Source organism: Coregonus clupeaformis, unplaced genomic scaffold (genome assembly GCF_020615455.1).
Source record: "Coregonus clupeaformis isolate EN_2021a unplaced genomic scaffold, ASM2061545v1 scaf1554, whole genome shotgun sequence".
NCBI classification, from domain to species: Eukaryota; Metazoa; Chordata; class Actinopteri; order Salmoniformes; family Salmonidae; genus Coregonus; species Coregonus clupeaformis.
This window is the reverse complement of record NW_025535008.1, coordinates 1-26148: the sequence shown is the minus strand read 5'-3', so window position 1 is coordinate 26148 and position 26148 is coordinate 1. Positions and strand designations below refer to the sequence as shown.

At 43.9% G+C, this 26148-nt stretch overlaps 3 protein-coding genes across 3 annotated transcripts; all 3 read right to left on the bottom strand.

Annotated features, from left to right (window-relative positions):
• Nucleotides 1–10188: 10188 nt before the first annotated feature.
• Nucleotides 10189–14469, bottom strand: LOC123487236. The gene is made up of 5 exons (XM_045218412.1): nucleotides 13743–14469; nucleotides 11786–13657; nucleotides 11295–11548; nucleotides 10865–10952; nucleotides 10189–10289 (listed from the first exon to the last, which is right to left on the bottom strand). Exons 1-5 carry the CDS (start codon nucleotides 14467–14469, stop codon nucleotides 10189–10191), a joined length of 3042 nt encoding a protein of 1013 aa, XP_045074347.1.
• Nucleotides 14470–15229: 760 nt separating this feature from the next.
• LOC123487235 lies at nucleotides 15230–23064 on the bottom strand. Its single transcript, XM_045218411.1, has 5 exons — nucleotides 23027–23064; nucleotides 17975–18103; nucleotides 17418–17454; nucleotides 16954–17228; nucleotides 15230–15456 (listed from the first exon to the last, which is right to left on the bottom strand). Exons 1-5 carry the CDS (start codon nucleotides 23062–23064, stop codon nucleotides 15249–15251), a joined length of 687 nt encoding a protein of 228 aa, XP_045074346.1. The 3' UTR covers nucleotides 15230–15248.
• A 941-nt stretch (nucleotides 23065–24005) lies between these two features.
• LOC123487233 (serine/threonine-protein phosphatase 6 regulatory ankyrin repeat subunit A-like) lies at nucleotides 24006–25585 on the bottom strand. The gene is made up of 5 exons (XM_045218410.1): nucleotides 25450–25585; nucleotides 25242–25324; nucleotides 25065–25147; nucleotides 24686–24777; nucleotides 24006–24479 (listed from the first exon to the last, which is right to left on the bottom strand). Exons 1-5 carry the CDS (start codon nucleotides 25583–25585, stop codon nucleotides 24187–24189), a joined length of 687 nt encoding a protein of 228 aa, XP_045074345.1. The 3' UTR covers nucleotides 24006–24186.
• Between the last annotated feature and the right edge of the window lie 563 nt (nucleotides 25586–26148).

The window sequence follows — 26148 nt, the reverse complement described above, 5'->3', positions numbered from 1 at the left end:
AGAAGCCTTACTTCTGCTCTGACTGTGGCAAGAGTTTCTCTCTACAGGACAGCTTAAAATCACACCAACGGATACACACAGGAGAGAAGCCTTATTTCTGCTCTGACTGTGGGAAGAATTTCACAACATCAACTGAGCTAAAAGGTCATCAGAGAACACACACACGAGAGAAGCCTTACTCCTGTTCTGACTGTTGCAAGAGGTTCTCCCGATTGGGCCATTTAAAACGACACCAATGTATACATAAAGGAGAAAAGCCTCATCAGTTCTCTCAGACCAGCTAATATTAGTCACTCCATCTCTTAATTCTTATCTCATGAAAAAATTATTGACAACGTTGACTTGGATCCTATTGTTTCTCACTGTTAGAGAACTGTGCAGAGGAAAGGGAACGTTATAGAATGTTAGCCTCTCTTTACTTTACTGATCAGTGTTGCACCTGGTCAGTTTTGCTGTGTTTAGATAGCTTCTACTGTAATGATATTGAGATGACGTTGTATTTGTCCTTAGGGTTGAATACCCTGCGTGATGGTTGACTGGGTGGTGCTGCTTCCATCTGCACTAAACCTATTATTCTATACGTGCATCCGTGCCACTCCATTTAGTATCATAATAACCTTACCTTATGTTACATTAGGCTAAAAAAGGAATAGTGGTCATACAATATGCTATATATGTCCACTGAACAAAAATATAAACGCAACATGTAAAGTGTTGTTCCCATGTTTCATGAGCTGAAGTAAAAGATCCCAGAAATTCTTCATACGAACAAAAAGCTTATTTCTCTCAAATTTTGTGCACACATTTGTTTACATCCCTGTTAGTGAGCACTTTTCCTTTGCCAAGATAATCCATCCACCTGACAGGTGTGGCATATCAAGAAGCTGATTAAACAGCATGATCATCATTACACAGGTGCACCTTGTTTTGTCACACAACACAATGCCACAGATGTCTCAAGTTTTGAGGGAGCGTGCAATTGGCATGCTGAATGCAGGAATGTCCACCAGAGCTGTTGCCAGAGAATTTGTTAATTTCTTTACCATAAGCCGCCTCCAACATTGTTTTAGAGAATTTGGCAGAACATCCAAGCAGCCTCACAACCGCAGGCAGACCACGTGTATGGTGTTGTGTGGGCGAGCGGTTTTCTGATGTTGTTGTTTTGAACAGAGTGCCCCATGGTGTCAGTTGGGTTATGGGATTGGCAGGCATAAGCTACAGTCAATGAACACAACTGTCGTGCCATTCATCAGCTGCATCACCTCATGTTTCTGCATGATAATGCAGCGTTGTGAGGCTCATTTGAACTTGTAGAATTTCTGGGATCTTTTATTTCAGCTCATGAAACATGGGACCAACACTTTACATGTTGTGTTTATTTTCGGCATTGATGATTAATGTATTTGGATAACTGCAATGCACTTAATTGATCTGCTAATTAAAAAGAAATGTTCCACATGAATTTGTGCTGGACAAACTTTGTTTTTTGGGGTATCTATACAGTAAATATGCTTTTGTTTAATTCACGGCATTCAAAATATACCTTGTATTTGTCCTTAGTGTTGAATTTCCTGTGTAGTGGTTGACTGGGTGGTACTGCTTCCATCTGCAGTTTTCTGTGGTAATGAGCTATTAGACACAACATGTATCAGATAGAGATGGTGTGATGATCAGTTTTCACCATTAGTTTGGGTGTATTATTTTTGCTATTAAACAACTTTGTTTAATGATAAACAGACTTTGAAACAACTACATGTGTTTATTAAATGTTATTTTAAAACAAGAATTGTTATTGTAGTCATTGATATTGAATGTTTGGATATTTGCACTCAAGCCTATTTAGTTCATCTGCCATTAATTTATGGCATTAAAAATGTATATTTCTCAATTATAATAATATATTACTCAAAACATGTCACTACACCTCTACACACACCAAATTGAAACACTTAGATACCTTTTTTTTTAAACAAGGTTGATTTTGTCTAGCTAATTAAACTCACTGTTTTATTCTCCATGCAGTATTCTACATGCAGGAGTTAGTCCGTAGCAGGTGTGGGGTTGTGGGTAGGAAAATATGGCAGAAGTGCTGTTCGATTCTGATGGCGCGCGGTGGAGTGAAGTTGGTAAGAATGAATGGAACACAGTGACAACGAAAAATGGAGCAAAGAGCGAAAGTCATCAACACCTGCTTTGCTTTATCTTGGCCAGGTCGCAGTTGTAAATGAGAACTTGTTCTCAACTGGCTTACCTGGTTAAATAAAGGTTAAATAAAATAAATAAAAACACCAAAGTCATTTATACCAAGGTGGTATAAAAGGTGTTAAATCTGGAGTTTCCTCAGACATTGAGGTCCATCATCTTAAGCGGAAGATTCCTGGAGTGTTTGGAGCACTAAACTAAACCGTGTAATATATGGAAAGAAGGAGGAATGTCAATCAGTTTTACTGATGTTTGAAGAAGAGTATCTGTCTACTCATGTGAAGCTTGGATACATAATATATGCAGTAAGAGCTGTTGTGAATAAGCCGCTGCACTGACAAACTCGATAAGATAATGGCCATGTATCAAGTGTGTGCCGACGGAATCTTTTTGGTATTTATTAGGATCCTCATTAGCCGCTGAAAAAGCATCAGAATCGTTCACTTCTCTCATTGACTTCTCAAACCCCAATCCCCGCCTTGGTCGAACAATATGGGTGTCAGTTCTGATGGTATGGAGCGGTAGGATGAGGGTCAAGGGCCGGAATGGTTGGTAGTTGAAAGACATAGGAAGAAGAGAGATCATGATACAGGAAGAAGAGAGATCATGATACAGAAATACACAGGAAGAAGAGAAATCATGATACAGAAAGACATAGGAAGAAGAGAGATCATGATACAGAAAGACACAGGAAGAAGAGAGATCATGATACAGAAAGAAACAGGAAGAAGAGAGATCATGATACAGGAAGAAGAGAGATCATGATACAGAAAGACACAGGAAGAAGAGAGATCATGATACAGAAAGAAACAGGAAGAAGAGGGATCATGATACAGAAAGACACAGGAAGAAGAGAGATCATGATACAGAAAGAAACAGGAAGAAGAGAGATCATGATACAGGAAGAAGAGAGATCATGATACAGAAAGACACAGGAAGAAGAGAGATCATGATACAGAAAGACACAGGAAGAAGAGAGATAATGATACAGAAAGACATAGGAAGAAGAGAGATCATGATACAGGAAGAAGAGAGATCATGATACAGAAAGCAGTGGATTGTCTAGTAAAGAAAGCATAGGGCCAAGGTAGGGAGCAAGAGTAGTGATGTGTTGGAGTAGAAAGTGGTGATAGTGTTTGATGAGACCACAGGGCCTCACTTACACCCTGTCCGACTAACTAATTCCATAGAGAAAGAGGTAGGTGAAGTGAAATTAGCTTGGTTCATTGGAAATGGTAGATGGTTAATATTGTGTGGTAGCCAGGCTCAGCAAGGGAAGATTTTGAAAATGGAAAAACTTAATGGGATGAAGATTAAAAGCCATGTCCCTGGTGCTGATGCAGGTTACAGATGATATTAAAGACAATGTGAAGGGAGGCAGCGTGATTGAGGCCAAAAGAAGTGAAAGCTTATCAGTGATGCCGAGGTTTGAGAAAGTCTTGCTGGGAAAAGTACAGATAGGATTCCTTAGTTTCAATGTTAGAGAATTTGTCCATATATGCACTGCAGTGTTTTAAATGCCAAAGAATGGGACGTGTAGCTCCTTTAGTGTAAAGGAAATAAAAGTTGTGCCAAGTGTGGAGGAGCACAAGATTATGGTGAATGTGGAAGCAATGTGAAGGTTAAGTGCTGTAATTGTGGGGGAGAACACAGTGCAGCGTTTGGTGGATTCCAGGTACAGAGAGAGGCTCAGAGATATAGGATCAGTCATGCTGTATCGTATGCAGAGGCCATAAAACAGATTAGTAGAACTACTGTGTGGACTGATGGAGCTTACATGGATGTACCTGTAGTAAGTGGACCTACTGTCGGGGCTGGTGCTTCTGATGGTCCTAGCATGGTTTCAAGGCCTGTTCAGAAATCTTGTGCTCATGAATGTGAATAAAGTTGACTCCATAGCTTTCATTGGTAAGGTTGTCAACACGACTCGGGTTATGGAAAGCAGAAATGCAAGGTTGAAGGTTACTGTGGAGACAGCAAAAGAGATATTGGGGCTAACAGATGTTACTGTTGAAATGGTTGTTGACATGCTGAACAATCCTAAGGGTGGAGTGTTTCCGCATGATATAGATAAAGTTTAATGGGGTTGGGGAGGGTGTGGTTGAAGTTATGGATTTATTTGGTTTAGAATTGTATTTTCATGGTAGGACAGAATTGGCCAGATCATGATTCAACGTACATTCCAGCACTTAAACGGTTGTTTGCAGACCGCCATGATATCAAAGAAGAAGAAGAAGAAGAAGAAGACGAAGAAGAAGAAGTCTTGCGTTGTTGCGTCTATGGATTTAGGAACTGTGGCGGTGTGGAACAGGAAGTTCCTGGCAGGTGCGCATCGGTCTTCAGAATAAAGAAAGCGCCATAATTGTGCAGTCGACACGATAACTTTTGTTATATTACTACAGGTATGTAATAGCGCGTTTAAACTTTCTAATATCGAAATAACATGTCATAACACAGAGCTGCCAACTCTCACGCTTTCGCCGTGTGACACACGTTTTTGCCTGTTTTCACACGCACTCACGCCACACATCCAATTTCTCACGCAAAAAAAATTGCCCGAGACACGTTCGTTCCTTTTTTCAAACTCCCCGACGGTAGATGGCGCTGATGAGCGCCACTGAACCATATGTGCTGCACCCCGAAGTTAGCGACAGAAGAAGAGATACCATTGCCGCGAAAGACAACAGGAGAAGAAACGGTCACTACCTCAAGAAGTCTGATAAGAAGCTGAGCTGAGACTAGGTATGTAACAATGAAATGTCGTCCAATTGAGCACTCACTCTCTTAAACTTTAAATCTTGAAAGAAATTATTTGTTTGTGCGTGTGAACATGATTTAGTGTGGTGAATGTAAACTCAGCTGATTTCGAACAGGTAAGATGTATTCCAAAGAATTGAACATAAATACAGGAAATGTGTGCAATAGAAGTAGGTATGTTTTTGTAACTGAGAGTAGAGTTATTAAACCAACATGACCATTTGAATTGTTTAAGGTTTCAAAGATGTCCCGTAAGAGACCTTTGCCAGGACAAAAGCGAAACCTTTTATTTTAGTTAAAGAACCAGCCAAGTGAGAAAAGACAGACAAACACACTGACAGAACAGCCAGAACGATTGATAGAAACGACAGGACAACAGACAGAGGAGCAACACAAAGGACAGAGAGAGCAGGAGACAGGACAGACTGACGAACAAGCAGAGGAGCAACAGACAGGACAGATTGACGCCCATGCAGAGGAGCAACAGACAGGACAAATAGAACAACCAACAGGGCAGATGGAAGAAGACACAGAGGGACAGACAGAAGAGACCCCCCCAATCCAACAGCAGGGCCAGAAGAGTCGTGCTCTGGCTGGAGCAGCAACATATAGATCCATTTTCCAAAATGAGTGGACATCTTCATGGCCATGTATTACCAGAGGGAGCCTCAACAGGCACTACTGGTGTGCAGTCTGCCGTATTGAAAACTCATGTTGCCACCAGGGTGTGACAGATGTAGTGCGCCATATAAAAAGCAAAAGGCCACCAAGATAAGCAACGAGCTCTCCAGTCCACAGCCACAATATCCCAATATGCAATGGCCGTTCCATCTGTAGGGGGTATGTCTGCACAAGAGGTTAAGGTATGATATGTGTAATGATTCTGTCAAGGTTCAGTCAAGAGTTTTGTGTTCTAGTTGATCACGGTAAAGTCATGGTTGATAGTTTTGACTAATTTGTGGTTTGTATTTCAGTGTAGTACAGTCCAGTTTTCTTAATTTGAGATCTTAGTTGCTGAATGTGTTTTTTACCTGTGCCCTATTATCGCAGGCGTCTATTTTAAATAAACTATGGTCTTTTGGGAGGATTCATAATTTTTAATTTCTTACAGACAAGAAGGGCTGAGGTCAAAATGACAGCTGGGTTGGTAGTTCACAACGTCCCCCTAGCCTTTGCGGACCACCTGGGGCCTCTCCTAAAAGAATGTTTCGGAGATTCGAAGACAGCGCAGGAGTACAGGTGTGCCAAGACTAAGTCATCCTGCATTACCAATGAAGCACTCGCACCATATTTTACACAGGAGCTTGTGAAGGAGATGAAAAAAGCCCCGTATACCCTTGTTACGGATGGGTCGAATGACACTGGTAATTCACAAACTATTTGAGATTTTTCTCCTCTGCAAAACATGTGCTTTGTGTATTTTTAAACATCTAATAACATGAACATCTGTATGATTCTAACTTGTCATTATAGGAGTGGAAAAGATGAACCCGCTTACTGTCCGGGTCTTCATGGGCAGCAAAGTTGTCCACCAGTTCTTAAATATGTGCACAACAAGTGGGACGAGCTGTGGGCCAGCAAGTGAGATCTTCACCAAAATTAACTCCACCATAGAGGAGCATGGCATCCCTTGGGAGAACTGCATTGGTCTCTCAGTTTACAATGCAGCTGTGAACATTGGACCACGTAATTCCATTGCCTCTAGGGTGCTCCAGAAGCATCCCAACACCTATATTCATGGTTGTCCTTGTCATGTGGCACATAACACCGCCAAAGCTGCAGGAGTGGGATTTTTTAAAGATTTTTTAAAGTGAGTTAAGGCCTGATTTATCTTTACATGTACCTTTTTATTTGTATCCTAATTACGTGCATTGACTGAATGTGTTATGATTGATTTATGCATTGCAGGTGTCCGGTTTTGATTTGGAGGATATGGTAGTGGACATCGGTTACTGGTTCAAGGGTAGTACAAATCGGAAAGGATACCTGTCAGGTATGCATGTTTGATACTATTAAGTGTAATACTGAAATGCTGAGCTGTAGAAAATATATGATATGGATTTAATGTCTAAAACAGAGTTTTGTGAGCTCCATGAAGCGGAGTACATGGAGGTCCTCCTGCATATCTCGGTCCGTTGGCTAAGCCTTGAACGTTGTGTGACCAGGATCCTAAGGCTGTATGAACCTCTGGCCAGCTACTACAAATCTGCTAGTATGGTCATCAATTTTCAATTTCATTATGCAGCAACTACATGGATTGTTAGTCACATACTTGTATTAATGACAACCTCTTGTTTTGTGTTATTTATTGATTGATTCAAGATGAAAATCAGGCCAGGTTCAAGAGACTTGTGCAGACATTCACTGACCCCATGACAGAAGTGTACCTGCTGTTCTTCCAAGCCACTTCTTTCAACTTGCTGCTTCAGAGAGAGCAGTCATCAATATTTTTGTTACATGATGAGGTGGGATTGGATTTTGCTGTTTTTTTCCATTCTGTGTTTCTTGCTGATATCTGCAGGGGTCCTCTAAAACAGGTTTCACCTACTATTTTTGTAAATGTCTGTTATAGATGGTGAAATTCGTACGCAAGCTATGTTCCAAGTTTATGGTTCCAGCAGCTCTGCAGTGCCATGAGGAGCCTTGTGAAATTGCCTTTGAAGAAAAGGCAAACCATTTACCAGGTTAGTATTTGACTATTATTATGATCAAACACTGTGATATGTGATATTTAGCCTTGTACCTTATACCGATATGCTGTATTGGGTTCACAACCAGGGCTAAACTTAACAGATTACTCGTCGAGGGTGACATCACACCACAGCAGGTGGATTCATTCCATGAAGCTGTGTTGTGTTTCCTGACAAGTGCTGTGGACTATGCACTTAAGAAGCTGCCACTGGAAGAGCCACTGATCAAGCACGCACAATTTGTAGATGTACGGCAGAGGGCTGAAAGTGACATCGAAGATGTCCTGTACTTTGTTGAAAGGTTAGTTTTTTTTCTCTAATTATTGTCTATCATCTTAGCTAAAATACCCTGTGTTTTATGATGAGGTGTGTTCACTCCTAAACTGCACATGATATATTCTTATGTGGCTTCTCCTCAAAGATGTGTATGAACTGCTGCTGGTTGATGACTATATACCTAAAACGTAACAACTTGTAACTCTACTTTCATAAATAGGTTTCCCCATCTCCTCCCATACCATTGGCCAGAGGAGCATGACCTTCTGGGTGAGGAGTTTCTAAATTATCAGACCATGCCAATGATATCCCTGCAGGACTAAACTGAAATGGAAAGCTTCTGGGCTGAAATGGCAACCCGGAAGCATAAGGTAATTTTTCCTTTTGGCAGGTGTGGCTTGGCTACATCTGTTGCTTAAAATTGTTGCATGCATATATGTGTCATGCATGTTTCAAATTATGCATGTTTTTATCTGAACTTTGTTAATGGATCAACCTACAGTATACTCACAGTATTAATCAATCAAAAATCAAGGTATGTTTTTCCATTGTGTTTTGGTGCATTTTCCATAGGTGACAGGAGCCAAAGAATTCGAGAGGCTTGCTGCCGTCGCCAAGCTTGTCCTGGTGTTGCCCCATGCAAACGCAGATGCTGAGAGGGTGTTTTCAGTTGTGGGACTGAACAAAACCAAGAGAAGAAACAGCCTAGCATTGGATGGCACCCTGTCCTCAATAATGACCATAAAGATGGCCAATCTGGAGCCCTGCTTCAAATGGGAGCCCCCCTCCGATATCATCAAGGCCTCCAAGAAGGCCACAGGCCAGTATAACCATGCCGACAGATCATAGACAAGAGGCCCATTTGAGATGAGCCAGGTCTGCGCAGAATCGATCACCGGCGATCACCGCCCAATGCATGCTGGTTAGATTTGTGTCCGACTTGATCCGGACTTTCTCTGACGTCATGCACACGCGGGCAACGATAACCTCATGAGATCAAGGCGGCCGCAGTTCTGAGATGCAGGCAGTGCAATTGCTTTTCACCGACTGCAGGACCCAGGCGGACCCAGGACAAAAACTCACTATGTTAACATTTGCTATTCCACATAAACATCTAAATGTTTTTCTACAACAATATTAATAGTTAGCTATACCAGTGCAATGACCTTTGGCACACTTTCACAACTCGTAGTGCTACATTCTCACTGCCAAGGACATGATCAGCGACTAATATATTCTTAGCAACACGGTTACACAGTATAACACTGTTTTATATAAATTGCACACACTTCACCTGAGCTTTTAGTGCCTCTGCAATGAGCTGAGCCCCAGTCACATCTTCCATTATTATTGTCGAGAAATCTGTTCAAAGTGCAAACGCGGTTAGCAATGCTTTCTTGGACTTGTTGTTCAGTAGCTTATAAATCGTGTTTAGATCTCTTGCAAATCATTAGTTTTTGTCTGCTTTCCAGCATGCATTACATGAGTAGCTTTTTCTTCTTCAGTGGGGTTTATAGGCAGTTGGCATCCAACGTTATGGTGCATTACTGCCCCCTATTGTACAGAAGTGTGGACATGAGCCGTGCAATAGCAGTCATGAATATTTAATAAACTAGTAGCATTTTTCTTTTTTATTGCAAGAAATACATAATAAGCCCTCATTATGTGTTTATAACTGCACTTTACTTAACACTTAACTCAATTCAGTCATTATGAGTGTATGACAGTATGAAAAAAATCAAAAATGTATGCACTCACTAACTGTAAGTCGCTCTGGATAAGAGCTTCTACTAAATGACTAAAATGTAAAATGTAAATGACTTGAGTGTATGCATTATAGATATAGGCTTCATAGAAAGTGTTACAAATGTTCTCCTGTCATCTTATAGGAGATCCATTCATGGATTTAGTTATGGCTTGAGAATGTGACTGGTCTACGGAGTTCTCCTTTATGTCTGTCTTTATATGTGACAACAACTTTTCTGTATTATGTGTATTTCCACAATCAATAATCATAAACGGTACTTCACTATGAATACTTTTGACTATGTGGTTTGAAGTACTTTACCGTTATCTTGCACATACATGAAGACTACTATAGACAGAAATCAATGCAGTAATGTTTTATTAAATAAAGGCTCTGATTAAAATATCATATTAATAAAATCAGGCATTTGGCTAATTCTTCTTCCCAGAAGCTCCTCTGAATGGTTTGGAGATGGCTCTGGAGAGAGCGTGTAACACCCTGACTATGAGTGGGCGTTTACGGGACTGGGACTCCTGGGGAGCAGGGGCCGGTGTGGTTGTCAGGTCCTCCTTGGGAGGGGGGAGTGGATGGAAAATCTGGAACCTCACACTCAGCATCTGTCATAAGAACATTTCATGATCAGAAAATGAATGTGTGTGTTTGTGTCTGTCCGTCTGCCTGCCTGCCTGTCCGTCTGCCTGCATGTCCGTCTGCCTGCCTGCCTGCCTGCCTGTCTGTCTGTCTGTCTGTCTGTCTGCCTGCCCGTCCGTCTGCCTGTCCGTCTGTCTGCCTGTCTGTCTGCCCGTCCGTCCGCCTGTCTGTCCGTCCGCCTGCCTGCCTGCCTGCCTGTCTGTCTGTCTGTCTGTCTGTCTGTCTGTCTGTCTGTCTGTCTGTCTGTCTGTCTGTCTGTCTGTCTGTCTGTCTGTCTGTCTGTCTGTCTGTCTGTCTGTCTGTCTGTCTGTCTGTCTGTCTGTCTGTCTGTCTGTCTGTCTGTCTGTCTGTCTGTCTGTCCGTCCGCGTGCCGTCCGCGTCGCCCGCGTCCCCGTCCGTCCGTCTGCCGCTGCCGTCTGCCTGCCTGCCTGCCTGTCTCTGCCTGTCTGTCCGTCGGTCTGCCTGTATCTGTTGTCACTGTTTAAACAAGCTTGTCATAGGGTGATACATCAATATGACATTATCGATGCTTATCACTTACCCTGTGAAATATGAGTCTCTCTGAGACGTTTGGTAGGCAGTGCATCCTGTTTAGGGTGGCTCTTCGGTTCCCCTTTTGTCTTGAACAGCTGTTGACAAAACACATCAGGACAACTGAGCCTGTGTAAAATACAGAGTGTGCATCCCAAAAGGCACCCTATTCGCTACGTAAGGCACAACTTTTGAAAAGGGCCCATAGAGCGCTGGTAAAAAGTAGTGCACTATATAGGGAATAGGGTGCCATTTGGGACATAGCCATTGACTCTCTCCCATGTGTATTAGGATTGCATTACAGCGTCCTCACTCAACCTCCTAAAGACAATGACAACAGTATTGTTCTAATGCTGAGAGACAATAGGGGTGTAGTGAATCTGTAGGGTAAATTTCAGCCCTGCCTTACAGATGTAATCTCAAAACACAGAGCACCCTACCTTAATCATGATCTTTGGAAACTTATGCATTTTCGGTAGGAAACGCCACTTCCTGTTCTTCTTAGTCTCTTCCCCTCTGGCAGAGGGAAGGCGGGCCATGCCGTCAGCCTTTACATCAGCCGGGCTAAGGCTCCTGGCAGGGAATTCCTCAGTAGCATTAAGGTCAGCTACAACACCATGAGTGATGTCACTTGTGGCATTGCTGGTGTCTGAGTGAGAAGAGCACGCTAGTGTGACCGACCTGTGTACAATAACTGGGAGAAGAGGACGCAGCCATTGAAGTCAGTCACTGCATCCCAAATGGCATTCTCTTCACTTTATAGTGCACTACTTTTGACCAGGACCCATAGGGTCTGGTCAAAAGTAGTGCACTAAATATGGAAGAAGGTGCCATTTTGGACACACCCAGTGAATTTTACATCATAAAACGCAATGTATTGAGCATGTTACAATTAAGTCCTATGCAGATGAAAAGAGGTACTTTCACTTACCATCCTCCATTGTAGACTTGGACACATAAGTCAGGCTGTCCATCACCACGTCTGTCATCAACTTGATGACCTGATCCAAAACCATTTCAGCCGATGGTGGCATAGGCCTTCCCATACACTGCCCCAGGAGTCTCCTAACAGAAGTCTGGGCAAAGTTGTAAATGAGCTCTGAGGCATCGTCCTTTGACAGCTTCCTCAGGGCTGGTTTAGGCAGCGCTGGTTGAGAGAGGCTTCTGTGGCCAACCATGGATTGAAGCTGGCGGTTTATGGTTATCTCCTGAATGAGACCATGGACCTTTGTGATCAGGTTGCCAGATGCACCTTGAAGGGCTTCAACTGACAGGAGCCTATCCAGATGTTCTTCTGCTGAAGTCATCTCTGGGTCGTCCGTCTTCAATGTGTCCATTATAGTTTTCACTATGATATTGGTGTCAGATATGTTTATTTCTTGTTGGCTCACAAGCGTTGACCGTGAACCTGTCTCGTCCATTGCGATAGAGGTATGGGATTCTGTCCTTGTGATCTCATCGGCAGCGCTCATGTCAGGCAACTGGTCAAGGCTCTCCAGTACAGAGTCTAACATGTTAGTGGCTATCAGACACTCCTCACTTGCAATCTGCCCAACAGATGAACTCTCAGAGTTGGCCACTCTACACTTGATCACATTTAGGATCAAGCTGAGCGTCTTCTTTGCAGTTTTGCTAAAGCCTTCTTGGCTGACTGCCACTGTTACGTCTTTTAGAGCCACAAGAGGTTTGCAACTTTCACTCAATCCACTGCCGTGGAGAGGAGAGGCTCTCTTCAAACTGTTGTTGCTCACAACTGACATACTCCTGGTGGGCAGAGTGACATCCTCACTGCATGTGTCAATTACATGGTGGTCTGTTGAAGAGCCACTCGAAGACAGAAGGGTTTTAGACCTTTTAGCCAAACAGACTTTTGACAAAGGCTTCTCACTTCTCACAGACGGAGGGCGGCTCCTGTCCTCAACAAGAGCAGTGTCAGCGGACTTAGAACGTCTGAGTGTCTCCACAGGGGTGGAGTCCAGCACATATTTGGCTGTGGTGACTGACACTGGTGGAAAAGAGAAAAAGATGTTCAGTCTATCCTTTACTCTGTGGTACATGGTTTGAGCAGCATCCAATAAGTTGTCAAAGACAACTCTGGGTTTGAGCTGGAACTCCAGCTTTTTCTCTCCTAGTGGGAAGGAGTCTGCGTCGTCCACAGTGTACTGGGATACACTTTCAAGGTCTTGCATGATAATATTTACTATATCTTCGGCTGTAGAAACCGCATGGTGTGAGAAGGTGGTGCTAGGCATGCTCTGTAGCAAAGAATGGCTGGCTTTGCTAGCAGCTCTGAGAATGGTCTCACTCACAATGTGTTTGGCCTTAGCTCGGAACTCAGCACTGTGAAAGCTCTGGATGGAAATGTTAGAGGTTCTGCTGGCTGCACTAAGAGATCGCGTGAGTGTGGCAATCTCGGCTGACGTCACATCACTCGAAATGGAGAGGTCCTCCAATTTCGAAATTATCGAGTCCAACTTCTGGTTGAAGTCGAAGGATGAATTTGACGTGCTCTCCCCAACGGAAGCGGAGCAGTCTTCCTTTGAAGTGTCCACCCTCAGCACCGAGATCACCTGTTTGATTACCCCTTTAGTGCAGGTGTCGAGGGTGAGCTGGTGGGCTGAGGCTGAGAACTTAGAAGGGGTCTTACTGTCTGTCTTCTTTACAGGAGACACTGCCAAAGTGGCCTCAGTTACAGGAGATTCCTGCACAGTGGCCTCAGTTACAAGAAGTCCAGTTGCAGAAAGCTCGATTTGCACAGGAGTATTCTTTTCCCTCAGTGAGATGGTGGGAGGTGAACAGCTTCCTTAGTTTGTCCAGGGTTTTGGTATAAATCTTCTGGGAACCTGAACTCACTTCCACCCAGAACATTTTGCGACCTGATTTCGTACGCATGGAGGCCTTATTGACCTCAGATACCTCATGCAGGTCGGAAATAATTCCACCAAAGAGATCAGAGGATGCCTCCTCAATATTCTCTGAGGAAACATGGACAGATAGGATTTCCGACAGTTTCCCACAAGTGTCGGTTTTATCCAGCGCAGCAGTATATGTCACAGCTGCATCCTGAATGACCTGAGTGATGCATTGCTCAGCTTTGACAATATACTCCTCCACTGGTTGACCATGGAGGATGTCAACTTTATCAGCAGGGAGCTCCTTCTGAATACTCACATTCTCCTCTGATGGGCATGGGTTGTTGAAGATAATGCTCTCAGTGACCATCTTAGAGGAGGCGAGAGATGAGTCGAGAAGCAGAGATCTGTATATTGTCGAGGTGGACATCTCTGGGTGCTTTATCACAGCAGCCTCCTCCAAAATGGCCGACGGGCCCTGGAGGATGTCAGAGATATCCATGTCCTCAATGGTCTCTACCAGAGACGATAGTAGGTCTCTGGCTGCCAGGTTGGTAGGTCTCTGGTTCTCGAGCTCTGTTTTGATTGCTTGACAGGCAGTTGCCAGAGCAACAGCAGAGCGAGAACACAACTGCTTCAAGGTGGAGTCAGAAAAAGATGATGACAGATCTGTCATGGACATGGTGGAGAGTTGACTCTCAGAGACAAATGGGCTGAGTTTGACAGACACCTGTCTGACCAAGTCCCCAGCAAGAGCTCTCATATCTATTGCTCCACTAGCTGAGTTGTGGGAGCAGGCACTCTGTGGCCTTGACGGGTTCCTGTTATCCAAAAATCCTGTTATCCAAAAAACCTCAAGTACAAGATCCACAACATCGGATGACACTTCTGTCACTCTGTTGTCGGACAGAAATGTACTTGGATGAATGGTGCCTGCATTCACAGTCCAGTCGCAAATGGAGTTGTTGGACTGACTCTGGACTAGTGGAACTAGACAGGTTGCACTTGGACCTTGGCCAAAGAGCTCTGCCATTTTGAGCAGAACTGATCTTAAGACCTTTGACTTGGAAATGTTCAGCAGTGGGTCGTTGTTGGACAGTCTGGTGGATGGTCTGCTAGCCGATCTGTGAACCACTAGGCTTTGTATTTCTGCCGAAATGGCAGTTAGAAAATAGGTCAAGGGGCTGGACGCTCTCCCCTCATTTCCTCCGTTGGCTTTAGCCTTGATGATGCTATCTATGATGATGACTATGACCTGCCAGCCAGAGGACCCAAGATGGCCTCAAGCTCCCTCTCTAACTCAAGGGGAGACTTGTGGCCGAGCGCAATATGCTCTATGGCATGGGAATACATCTTAGAAGTCGCCATGCTTAGCATCTCTTGGGCAAACTGTTGACTTGCTGAGATACTTCCAGTCAGCAGAACTAGAGTTCCCTGACTGACACTTCGCATTAGCTCAGCCAATCTGGAGTTGAGAAGGTTTATAACCAACTCGACAATACCCATCATAAACTTGCCATCCGTTGACATTTTGCTAGGTCTTTATTTCTCCTGTCTACTCCGTTTGGGCGGCGGTACGATGTCACCCTGCGACTGGCCGCTCTGGACCATGTCGAAGACAGAGTCCTCAGAGATGCCAAACACAGATCTCAGTGGTGCTGAGTGTGGTCTGTGTCTCATCTCTCTATCGCCACCCTCAGGTGAGGAGACATATCGCTCTTCGTTCTCACTTAGCAAAGAGGTCATGGACCTGCAGAATGCACAACAGAAATGAATAGTACATGGTAACAAAATAAAAAATATGATCCAAGAATTTGGGACACAAACTCAACCTTGTTATTGTTATTCAAAGGAAGCATTGTGAACCATCTCAAACCACACTCAGACCAAACATTAACATTCAGAGTAAACATTTTAGAGTGGTTGTGTAGTGTCTAAGTAGTATTTCTCACTAAGTGGATCTGGAATGGATATTTGTACCTATAACAGGAAATACCTGCAAAAAGAGGAGGGGATAGAGCTAGGTATCTGTGAGAGGAGGGGATAGGGCTAGGTACCTGTGAGAGGAGGGGATAGGGCTAGGTACCTGTGAGAGGAGGGGATAGGGCTAGGTACCTGTGAGAGGAGGGGATAGGGCTAGGTACCTGTGAGAGGCGTGGATAGGGCTAGGTACCTGTGAGAGGAGGGGATAGGGCTAGGTACCTGTGAAAGGAGGGGATAGGGCTAGGTACCTTTGAGAGGCGTGGATAGGGGTAGGTACCTGTGAGAGGAGGGGATAGGGCTAGGTACCTTTGAGAGGCGTGGATAGGGGTAGGTACCTGTGAGAGGAGGGGATAGGGGTAGGTACCTGTGAGAGGAGAGGATAGGGCTAGGTACCTTTGAGAGGAGGGGATAGGGCTAGGTACCTGTGAGAGGAGTTGATAGGGCTAGGTACCTTTGAGAGGAGGGGATAGGGCTAGGTACCTGTGAGAGGCATGGATAGGGCTAGGTACCTGTTAGAGGCATGGATAGGGCTAGGTACCTGTGAGAGGAGGGATAAGGCTAGGTACCTTTGAGAGGCGTGGATAGGGCTAGGTACCTGTGAGAGGAGGGGATAGGGCTAGGTACCTGTTAGAGGCATGGATAGGGCTAGGTACCTGTGAGAGGAGGGGATAGGGCTAGGTACCTGTGAGAGGAGAGGATAAGGCTAGGTACCTTTGAGAGGAGGGGATAGGGCTAGGTACCTGTGAGAGGCGAGGATAGGGCTAGGTACCTGTGAGAGGAGGGGATAGGGCTAGGTACCTGTGAGAGGCATGGATAGGGGCTAGGTACCTGTGAGAGGCGGGGATAGGGCTAGGTACCTGTGAGAGGCGTGGATAGGGCTAGGTACCTGTGAGAGGAGGGGATAGGGCTAGGTACCTTTGAGAGGCGTGGATAGGGCTAGGTACCTGTGAGAGGAGGGGATAGGGGCTAGGTACCTGTGAGAGGAGAGGATAGGGCTAGGTACCTGTGAGAGGAGGGGATAGGGCTAGGTACCTGTGCGAGGAGAGGATAGGGCTAGGTACCTGTGAGAGGAGGGGATAGGGCTAGGTACCTGTGAGAGGCATGGATAGGGCTAGGTACCTGTGAGAGGCGTGGATAGGGCTAGGTACCTGTGAGAGGCATGGATAGGGCTAGGTACCTGTGAGAGGCGTGGATAGGGCTAGGTACCTGTGAGAGGAGGGGATAGGGCTAGGTACCTGTGAGAGGAGGGGAAAGGGCTAGGTACCTGTGAGAGGAGGGGAAAGGCGTGGGAGTGCGTGTGCTGTAGGCAGTTCTGGCGCTGGTGCACCTGCTGGCTCCTCCACTACAGCTGAATCTGACGCTGCGGCCAAGAGAGGTCACCTCTCCTGCCTCATTACTTCCTGATCCAGAAGAGCTTGGCGAATCAGAGAGCTCTATCTGCATGGTGAGGTCAAGGGCGGGAACAACCACAGTGGATGTAGACTCCATCACCCATGCTACAATATCCATGCACTTGGCACTAAACTCATGTCTGCTCATCTGCAATGTTAAAAGACCATACAGAGTTAGTTTGTTAAAGGGGCTGCACTGATATAAAACGTAGAACCATTTACTCAAGCTAGTCAATTAAAGCAGTGGTTCAGGATTAAAGGTCTTGCAGGATTTCCACAAATGAATGCTTGGTCCATTTTACCAACATTAACTACTTTAGAGGTGACTATAACTCACCCCGGCACGCATATTCTCACTCAGCAGATTCCAATGGCTGAAAAGTAAATAAATGCAAGTACACAATGAACCACATGACATTACCTCTATTATCTTAGACTACGTTATGGATGGACATTACCTCTATTATTTTAGATTACGTTATGGATGGACATTACCTCTATTATTTTAGATTACGTTATGGATGGACATTACCTCTATTATTTTAGATTACGTTATGGATGGACATTACCTCTATTATCTTAGATTACGTTATGGATGGACGTTACCTCTATTATCTTAGACTACGTTATGGATGGACCTCTATGGAACTAGGCCACACCCAGACATCCCTGATTGGTTATTTGGTCCGTTGAGTCCTTTGTATTGGCCCGAGACTATGGGAGACTCTCAATCTCCTCGCCTCCTTCTCAAAACCCAATGGATGAGAAGTTCAGAAGGGCGGGACCTCTGGCTTTCTCATCCAATGGGTTTTGAGAAGAGAGGACACGAGGAGTATGCAATTGAGATAGGGAACATATCTAGGGGATGCATGGGGAAGCCAAAGAGCAACTTACTCGTCCTTCATGTCCTGCACAAAGGTGTGTAGGTCTGGGTAGCTTCTCTTTCCCCTGCTGAGGGTGAGGCTGGTCTGGGAAGTTTCATCCTTGTGGGTCACGGTAGTGAACGTCACCACCAGGGGCGGCCTGTTCAATAGGGCGAAATGGGCGACGCACTGCCAAACGGGAAAAGGAAGGGATTTTTTTTCTAATCAATTATATCACGGCAACAGTAGTTATCAGTGTTGTAATCTATACGTCTGATCTGCCACAGTGCCACACTGCCACTAAATGTCGAATCAGGCTAAAGTCGTGCTTCAAATGGCTCCCCCCCCTTTTGGGGCGATTTCAGTCAGGTTGAAAATCGCCCAGAAGTCTGTAATAGACTCCCATGTAAAATCTATTTTTTTCAAATTTCAGAGCCTTCAATACAATCTCAATGGGTGTCTGTGGGCTTGCACTTACGCGCTTTCGTCATACGTTACGTAACCATGAACGTAACTGAGAAAAGAGTGGATTGTTTGAAAGAAGTTCCTTTTTGTCGGCGAACAAATTAAGATAAATTGGCAACGAAACAATTAGGACCTCCCCAGACCAAATTTAATAATTCAACAGGTTTCTACTAAAGGCGGAAAGTCCTACACCCGAGGATTTTCCAAAAATTGGTACGAACGAAAAAGACATTGCCACTCACTCAACTGGATGACGAGGGATACAGGCTAGCTGTCCGCCGCCACAACGATGAGGTTAGTGTTGATAATCACAAGTTTACTGGATGTGGATATGGTGTAATAAAGGCAGTTTATTCAGAGGTAAATATATCTGGAATCGCGTTCACGGACCCGTTCGTCAAACTCTTAGGGAGCTATAAATTAAGCCCCATTACTTACCATATCAGATAAGAGAAATTGCTGCAGCTACATATATTTTACATCCTGGCCCTACATAGTTCACTATTTGCATCACTTACCAAAATATTACATGTGGTCATATATGCTTGGAAAGTGGAGATGCCATAGAACGTCAAAAAAGTAAACATTGCTGGAGACACATTGCCGTTTTGGAGAAGACATCGCGTTTGCTAGCGAAGAGATTTGTTGTGGCAAATGAACTTGGGCTGGGAATTGCCAGGAACCTCACGATAAGATATATGCATCAGCATTGCGAGTCTCATGATTCTATACGTATTGCGATTCGATACTGTGATTTTATTGCGCACCATATGTCTGTTGCAGAGGGATCAGAAAGCCATGAGAACGAGTTTTGATCAGTCATGGAAATAAAAGTGCTGAAAACAAATTTGCTCCCAATGTGAAAAGATTGAGAACAAGCTATGAAGGAACAATAATGGTGTTTTGGTGCAGGTACAGCCAACTAGCGCTAAAATATTGCGATATTGTCAATACAGTATATCGTAAAGTATCACTATGTAACTCGATTTCTTTCACCCCAATCCCTCAAATTAACGGTAAATAACTGAATTGTTTGCCCCACATTTAGCTAAGATGATTAGCTAGCCAGCTAAAATGTTTTATTTAGTTAGCAGTCGCATCTACAATAGTTTACTGTCAATAACATGTCTCCAAAAATGACGTGGTGTCTCCAATTGTGTTGACATTTTACAATTGCAATGCGCATCCATGAGTATCCACTTTCTGTAGCTCAGCTGGTAGAGCATGGTGCTTGTAACGCCAAGGTAGTGGGTTCGATCCCCGGGACCACCCATACACAAAAATGTATGCACGCATGACTGTAAGTCGCTTTGGATAAAAGCGTCTGCTAAATGGCATATTATTATTATTATTATTATTATTATTATTTCTGAAGAGAGCCCCGAAACATTGTGTGCAGACATTTTATGCAATAAATGAAGTAGGTTCAATCTAGTAGTTCTGATCTTCTGATTGGTCCTGATGAGTTGGGCGAGGTCCCCTGCAGGCTACTGTCACTGTTGCATTGGCTCTGAGTCGGGTTCTCTGTCTTCAAATGTTCAGCCTAAGAGAGGGGATTTTTGTGTGTGTGTGTGTGTGTGTGTGTTTAACAGTGATGATGTGTGTGTGTGTGTGTGTGTTTAACAGTGATGATGTGTGTGTGTGTGTGTGTGTGTTTGTGTGTGTGTGTGTCCTCAGAGCAAGAACTCGTGAGTTGGAAGAACTGAGAGGCCTATGGCGTGGGTGTTGTCCTTGGCCACCTGCTGACAAGGCTGACAAGATAGGACCCTTTTGTCCATTGTTATTGGATAGGAACAGAACTTATAACCAGCTCCTGACCTAAATAGATCTTAGCACAACATTTTACTCAACATATCATATTCCATATTCACTATAACAAATATATTTACTACGACATTAGCAAGAACCGCCACATCCTCAGCCGGCTAATCCAGTGTGTGAAGTTTTGCGGAGTGTTTGAGTTAGCTTTGCGAGGCAAAGATGAAACTGAGGGCTCCACCAACCCTGGTAAGCCAACACTTTTGAGATCAGTCAATAAATGCTTCTGGTATTGACTTATATGCTGCCCCTGTCTTCATGTTGTTGCTGGACATATCTTTTTTAAATGTGTGTAGGTCACCTAAATCATCAGAAAAATTGCCCCTCCTGAGAATTTTTTCAGGAGCCGCCACTGGTCACCACTGCATCCTGATGGCGACAACAGAAAGCAGAGTTAGGCTGGAATTCAATTATGCGTCATTAAAACACAAAATATCTCAATGAAATGTCATACATGTAATAGAAAAATACATCAAATACATCAACTTGTCCGAGAGAGATTTACATGGTTACAAAAACGTCACGCCAGGGTAAGCCTACACGAAATACAGCCCTTATTTTATGTGTTTCTAAAATCGCCTATGGGAAAAATGAATGGTGGAAAAACGATTGGAACCATTTCCCTGTTTGACCGCTAGGTTTTATGGGTATTATCACACCTCCACTGTGGGACTCTATAGAGGGGTTGGTTGTTAAGCAACAAAACTGGCATGCAACTATGGGGCAAAATAGACAGGGTTTGACTTAGACAACATGTAAACTATATTTAGTCTCTAAATGTTTAATGCAAACATAAATACATTTGAACAATGAACTCGTCTCAAATACATTGTTACAGTTGTTGTTGGTTAGCTAGGTAGCGAATTTTCGTCATTGCATAGACATGATATCAGTCAAAACACCTCAAAACAAGACATGGTATCAATAACACCATACAACGAGCTGAAACATGCCACAGAGCTACGATTCCCCACATGGCAGCTTGTTGTTAGCTGAGGTTCAGAATCATAACAAGATACACGACTTCCGGCCATCGATGCGCGAGCATCATTTTCGTCAGCCAACCCTTCTATGGCTCCTAGTCAAAAGTAGTACACTAGCCTACATAGGGAATAGGGTGCCATTTTGGACGAATTTATGAAGGTGCTGTCATAACCATTGACCCCCATTTGACCCTACTGTACCTTTAGCCAACTCTCATGACTCCCCGGCCATAGACTTTCTAGTTTGATATTACAGCATGAATAGCACATTATTTCATTTGTTAAACAATATTTAATCCACAGTAATTAATATAATTGAAGATTTAAAAATAAATAACATGTCTACCTTGAACTCTTTATTCTCCATCTCCTTGCAAAATCAGCACATTTCCTTGCCAAAATGAACGCGCATCCAGAGCGAAAACAAACGCAATCCTCCAGCACTAGGGAGGATTAGACTGAACTGCTCCAGCGGTTTCTGATCAGTTTCAACGTTTATCAGTGATGACGTAACAATGACCTGTACAGATTTGACGCACTTTCGATCTCGTGCTGATGCAACTCTCTGTGTTGTTGAAAGCTCATGTATGGAAATCCTGCGAGTTGTAAACAAATTTAGGCTATTGTTGCCCTTAAAACTGTAATGTTGAGGACGCCATGAAAAATAAAATACATAACCCACACCGTTAGGCCAAGGTACATGCAATATTATAATAATATATATCTCACTGGTCATTCCCAAAGCCAACACCTCCTTTGGCCGCCATTCCTTCCAGTTCTCTGCTGCCAATGACTGGAACGAATTGCAAAAATCTCTGAAGCTGGAGACTCTTTTCTCCCTCACTAACTTTAAGCATCAGTTGTCAGAGCACCTTACCGATCAATGCACCTGTACACAGCCCATCTGAAATTAGCCCACCCAACTACCTCATCCCTATATTGTTTTTATTTTGCTCTTTTGCACCCCAGTATCTCTATTTGTACATAATCTCTTGCACATCTAGCATTCCAGTGTTAATACTATTGTAATTATTTTGCACTATAGCCTATTTATTGCCTTACCTCCATAACTTGCTACATTTGCACACACTGTATATATATATTTTCTGTTGTATTTTTGACTTTATGTTTTTTACCCCATATGTAACTCTGTGTTGTTTTTATTGCACTGCTTTGCTTTATCTTGGCCAGGTCGCAGTTGTAAATGAGAACCTGTTCTCAGCTGGCTTACCTGGTTAAATAAAGGTGAAATAAAATAAATAAAAATAAATAAATAAAAAATATTCATCACTTTGCCAATAGACTTCTTGTTCCTTGTTGTATGTAGCCTTTCTTTTGGGATTAGCACCACTGTCACCTAGAAATTGATACTGCGGTTGTCACATAAAACAGATAACCCATAGTTCATTATTAAATAACATAACTCATTTCTTTATTGTATTACTCATAAAATATACAGCAATCTTCAGATACTGAAAGAATTCATGGGAGTTTCGAATTCAGTCACCATTTCATATGTACATGCTAGTTTCATCCTTTTAAAGAAAAAAAAGGACACGAAAAAACCTGTGAACCTCCTGATCCTGATTTGACGAACATAGCATATGTATTGTACATATTTCCAGTTAAAATGATTTTCAAAAAGAGACAAAAACGGGGGTTTGAACAAGCAATCACATAAAAGGATTGAGTGGTTTAATTTTTTTGAAGAAGTTAAAGCAAGCAAAACCTGTCAAAATACATTGATTATAAGACCAAGACAAATAATATATATATATTTTTTTCAACAGAAGAAAATCTAAATGCTGCTGTCCTACCATTGGTTTACAATGTTTCTCCTCTCCAAGGGAGGCATGTTTTCTGCCTCGGAATAGTATCAGTGCTTTTCACAAACGTTGTAGTACTTAGTGTGCATCATTGTTTTCGCTCATACAGCTGCCCCTACTCTCCTAACCTCCCCTCAGTAACTAAAGAAGGCACAAAATGATGACATAAATATCACAAGAAAGTAAATTATTCATTCATGTATTCTTTCTAAAATATTTTCTAGAGGGCAAAGGACAGGTAGGTTTAATAACACAAATGTAAATAGTCCTGTCATACAAATGCAAAACTTTACGTCCTAAATGGCACCCTATTCTTTATAGAGTACACTACTTTTGACCAGAACCCTATGGGCCCTGGTCTTAAGTAGTGTACTATAAAGGGAATAGGGTGCCATTGGGGATGGAAATTCTTTGAAATTACTCTACGATTTTTTGGTTCCCACAGAGGGTCAGGAGCTTAAGACATGAATGATTTTATTTAAATGTTTGTTCATAAAAAATAAATGATTTCCCCTCCTCCCACATGGATTACAGCCAAGAGGCTAGGTGCGTTCTGTCTGTCTTAGTGTGCGGATAAACATGACCATCACTCTCATAAAACATAAATGAAACATCACTCCTTATGTTTTTCTCAGCCCAAAACGCTCAATCCCATTTCTACTGTCAAAACAGGTTTTGAAAAGGCTTCTTCCACATCTTTTGGTCCATGTCTGTTTTTCACTCAGTGAAGTGCTACTATCCCCTTGGACTACAGGTTATTGCCGTCATAAGGTGTCCGTCTGTCTGTTGGCTGGACAGTTTCTACCGTTTAGGACCTTTGTGGGTAAAGGTAAAGGTGGGGTATAGCAGGCAGCAGTTCCTCTGAAGTCCAGTATCTGCTGGAAGGACACCTGGTGGTATGAGAGGATGAGTGTGGCCAGCCAGCCTGTTGTGCCTCCCCCCTCTCCCTCCCTCCCTCCATTTCTCTCTCTCTCCAACTGCGGGACTCTTAAGGCTCCTGTGCGGACTGTCTCGGCTCGTGCCCTCCCAAAGCTGGCTGTGGTGATTTAAGACACGGTGTGTATGTGTGGATTTGTTTGTGGCCTCTGCCCCACTTCACTGTCCATCTGCCTGCCCTTGGCTCCCCTCCTGGGCAGCGACCACCACCCCCCTCAGTATGTCTCTGAGTCTGAGTCGTTGAGTTCCTCATCCTTGTAGAAGCCTCCATCGTGTTCGCGGTGGCCGATGTTGTTGAAGCTGCAGTAGGAGCTGTGCTCGCTGCGCAGCACGGGCAGGCTGTCGAAGGTCACACTCTTGGAGGGGCTGGTGGTGTAGTGGTTAATGGCACTGAAGGACAGGCTGGGCGCAGGGTTGCAGGGGGACACGGGCATCATGGTGGCCAGGATCAGCGCCAGGCAGTCCGCCACGTCTTTGTTGGGGGCGCAGGCCAAGGCAGGCGTGTAACCTGAGGGGTTCAAACAGAACAGCAGAGGGTCACTTCAGGAGCATCACCGTTTACTACAACACTTTTGGTGAAAAAACATGAAATAACACCAGGCTAGGAGATACAAAGTTAAGACAATAACCAAGCAGTGGACTAGAGAGAAACATTTGTGGACACATTGAGAAGAGAAGTACAGAAGAAAACAGTGTTAGCGTTATGGATCTTACCATTCTCATCGACTGCTAGCACGCTAGCACCCTTCACTAGTAGCTCCTGAACCACCACTGTCAGACCATTTCTGGCTGCAACGTGTAACGGCCTGAGGAGAAAGTACCGTTAGATTAGCCAGAAGCAAATGAAGATACCTCCCAAATGCCAGACTATTCCCTATATAGTGCACTTCTTCTAATTATATAATTATAATATGCCATTTAGCAGACGCTTTTATCCAAAGCGACTTACAGTCATGCGTGCATAAATTTTTTTGTGTATGGGTGGTCCCGGGAACGAACCCACTACCTTGGCGTTACAAGCGCCGTGCTCTACCAGCTGAGCTACAGAGGACCAATTCTTCTGGCCCAATTAATACAGCTGAACCATACGTACGTCTGTAAGGCTGCGTTAGTCGAGTTGATGAGGTTCCTGTCTGTAATCTTCTCCAATATCAACAAAGCACTGGTTTCATGCCCCTTTAAAAACCAGAGTCAAACATGTCAGACCAAAATTTTAACCAGAGAGAGCCAACTGTTCAGATGAACGTCATCTTCATGTGGGGATGCTCAACTTACTGCAGGCCAGATGAAGAGCAGTGTTCTTGACTGCATCCTGCAGGGTGAGCTCTGCTTTGGCACTGCTCACCAACAGCTCTGACACAGACAGAGAAACATAAAGAAACTCAATTAGGAAATGAAGCGACTTATTAAAATGTAAAACAGACATGTTGAACTTAAGCCGGCTGGGCGAGGCAAAGCGGAGGAAGGGGGCTGCGTACCGACAGCGTTGGTTTGTCCGTTCTCAGCAGCCATCATGAGGGAGGTCTTCCCGGAGGCATCGGGGGAGTTGACCTGGGCGTTGTGGCCTAGCAGCAGCTGAAGACACTCCACGTGGTCCGTGGAAAGCCGCCGCATGCAGGGGGGGTCTTGGAGAGAGAGGAAACGTATTTCACCGATATCATGTAGGACTGTTATAAACAAGTTTGTTCAATTAACCCTGTTTATACCATAGAAATATAAAATCACTAATAGATGTATTAAAAGTAATCTACAATCCCTCATCCAACCCCAGAGGTCATTTTATTCCCAAGACAACATTATTCTACAGAAGAAAAAGACTTTGTCATGTGCTGTAGTTACCGGGTTCTTGGTGTCAGTGGCGTTGACAATGGCCGGCCCCAGAGTGTCAATCAGCATCTCTGCAGCCCCCTCGTTGTCATTGATCACAGCTCAGTGGAGGGGGGCTGAACGAGAGTTGCCCTCGGTCTTGTGGAAAACCTCCTGTTCCAGCAGCACCTCTACACACGTGTCATGGCCTAGTGGAAGATTGATTCATACAGGAAAAAGATGACGTCGCTGCAGACCACAACAATACTCTCAGAGAAAGCTACACATCTGACAATGGTGAAGTCACAAAAGATGTTTTAGCTACAACATATGCTATGTCAATCCCTGACAAAGTCCTGTTTCAGTGTAAG

What these genes read in the sequence shown, in the direction of transcription:
- LOC123487236 (XM_045218412.1), bottom strand. Translation starts at nt 14,469, where the DNA reads ATGAGAGCTCTTGCTGGGGACTTGGTCAGACAGGTGTCTGTCAAACTC. An exon ending in GGTCAATAAGGCCTCCATGC is followed by an intron (nt 13,658 to 13,742) that starts GTACGAAATCAG and finishes GGACAAACTAAG; the next exon opens with GAAGCTGTTCACCTCCCACC. An exon ending in AGAGACTCATATTTCACAGG is followed by an intron (nt 10,290 to 10,864) that starts GTAAGTGATAAG and finishes TTCTTATGACAG; the next exon opens with ATGCTGAGTGTGAGGTTCCA.
- LOC123487235 (XM_045218411.1), bottom strand. Translation starts at nt 23,064, where the DNA reads ATGCCTCCCTTGGAGAGGAGAAACATTGTAAACCAATG. An exon ending in AGAAACATTGTAAACCAATG is followed by an intron (nt 18,104 to 23,026) that starts GTAGGACAGCAG and finishes CCTATTGAACAG; the next exon opens with GCCGCCCCTGGTGGTGACGT. An exon ending in GTGAGAATATGCGTGCCGGG is followed by an intron (nt 17,229 to 17,417) that starts GTGAGTTATAGT and finishes TTAACATTGCAG; the next exon opens with ATGAGCAGACATGAGTTTAG.
- LOC123487233 (XM_045218410.1), bottom strand. Translation starts at nt 25,585, where the DNA reads ATGCGGCGGCTTTCCACGGACCACGTGGAGTGTCTTCAGCTGCTGCTA. An exon ending in ACTAACGCAGCCTTACAGAC is followed by an intron (nt 24,778 to 25,064) that starts GTACGTATGGTT and finishes CTTTCTCCTCAG; the next exon opens with GCCGTTACACGTTGCAGCCA. An exon ending in GCTAGCAGTCGATGAGAATG is followed by an intron (nt 24,480 to 24,685) that starts GTAAGATCCATA and finishes TGAACCCCTCAG; the next exon opens with GTTACACGCCTGCCTTGGCC.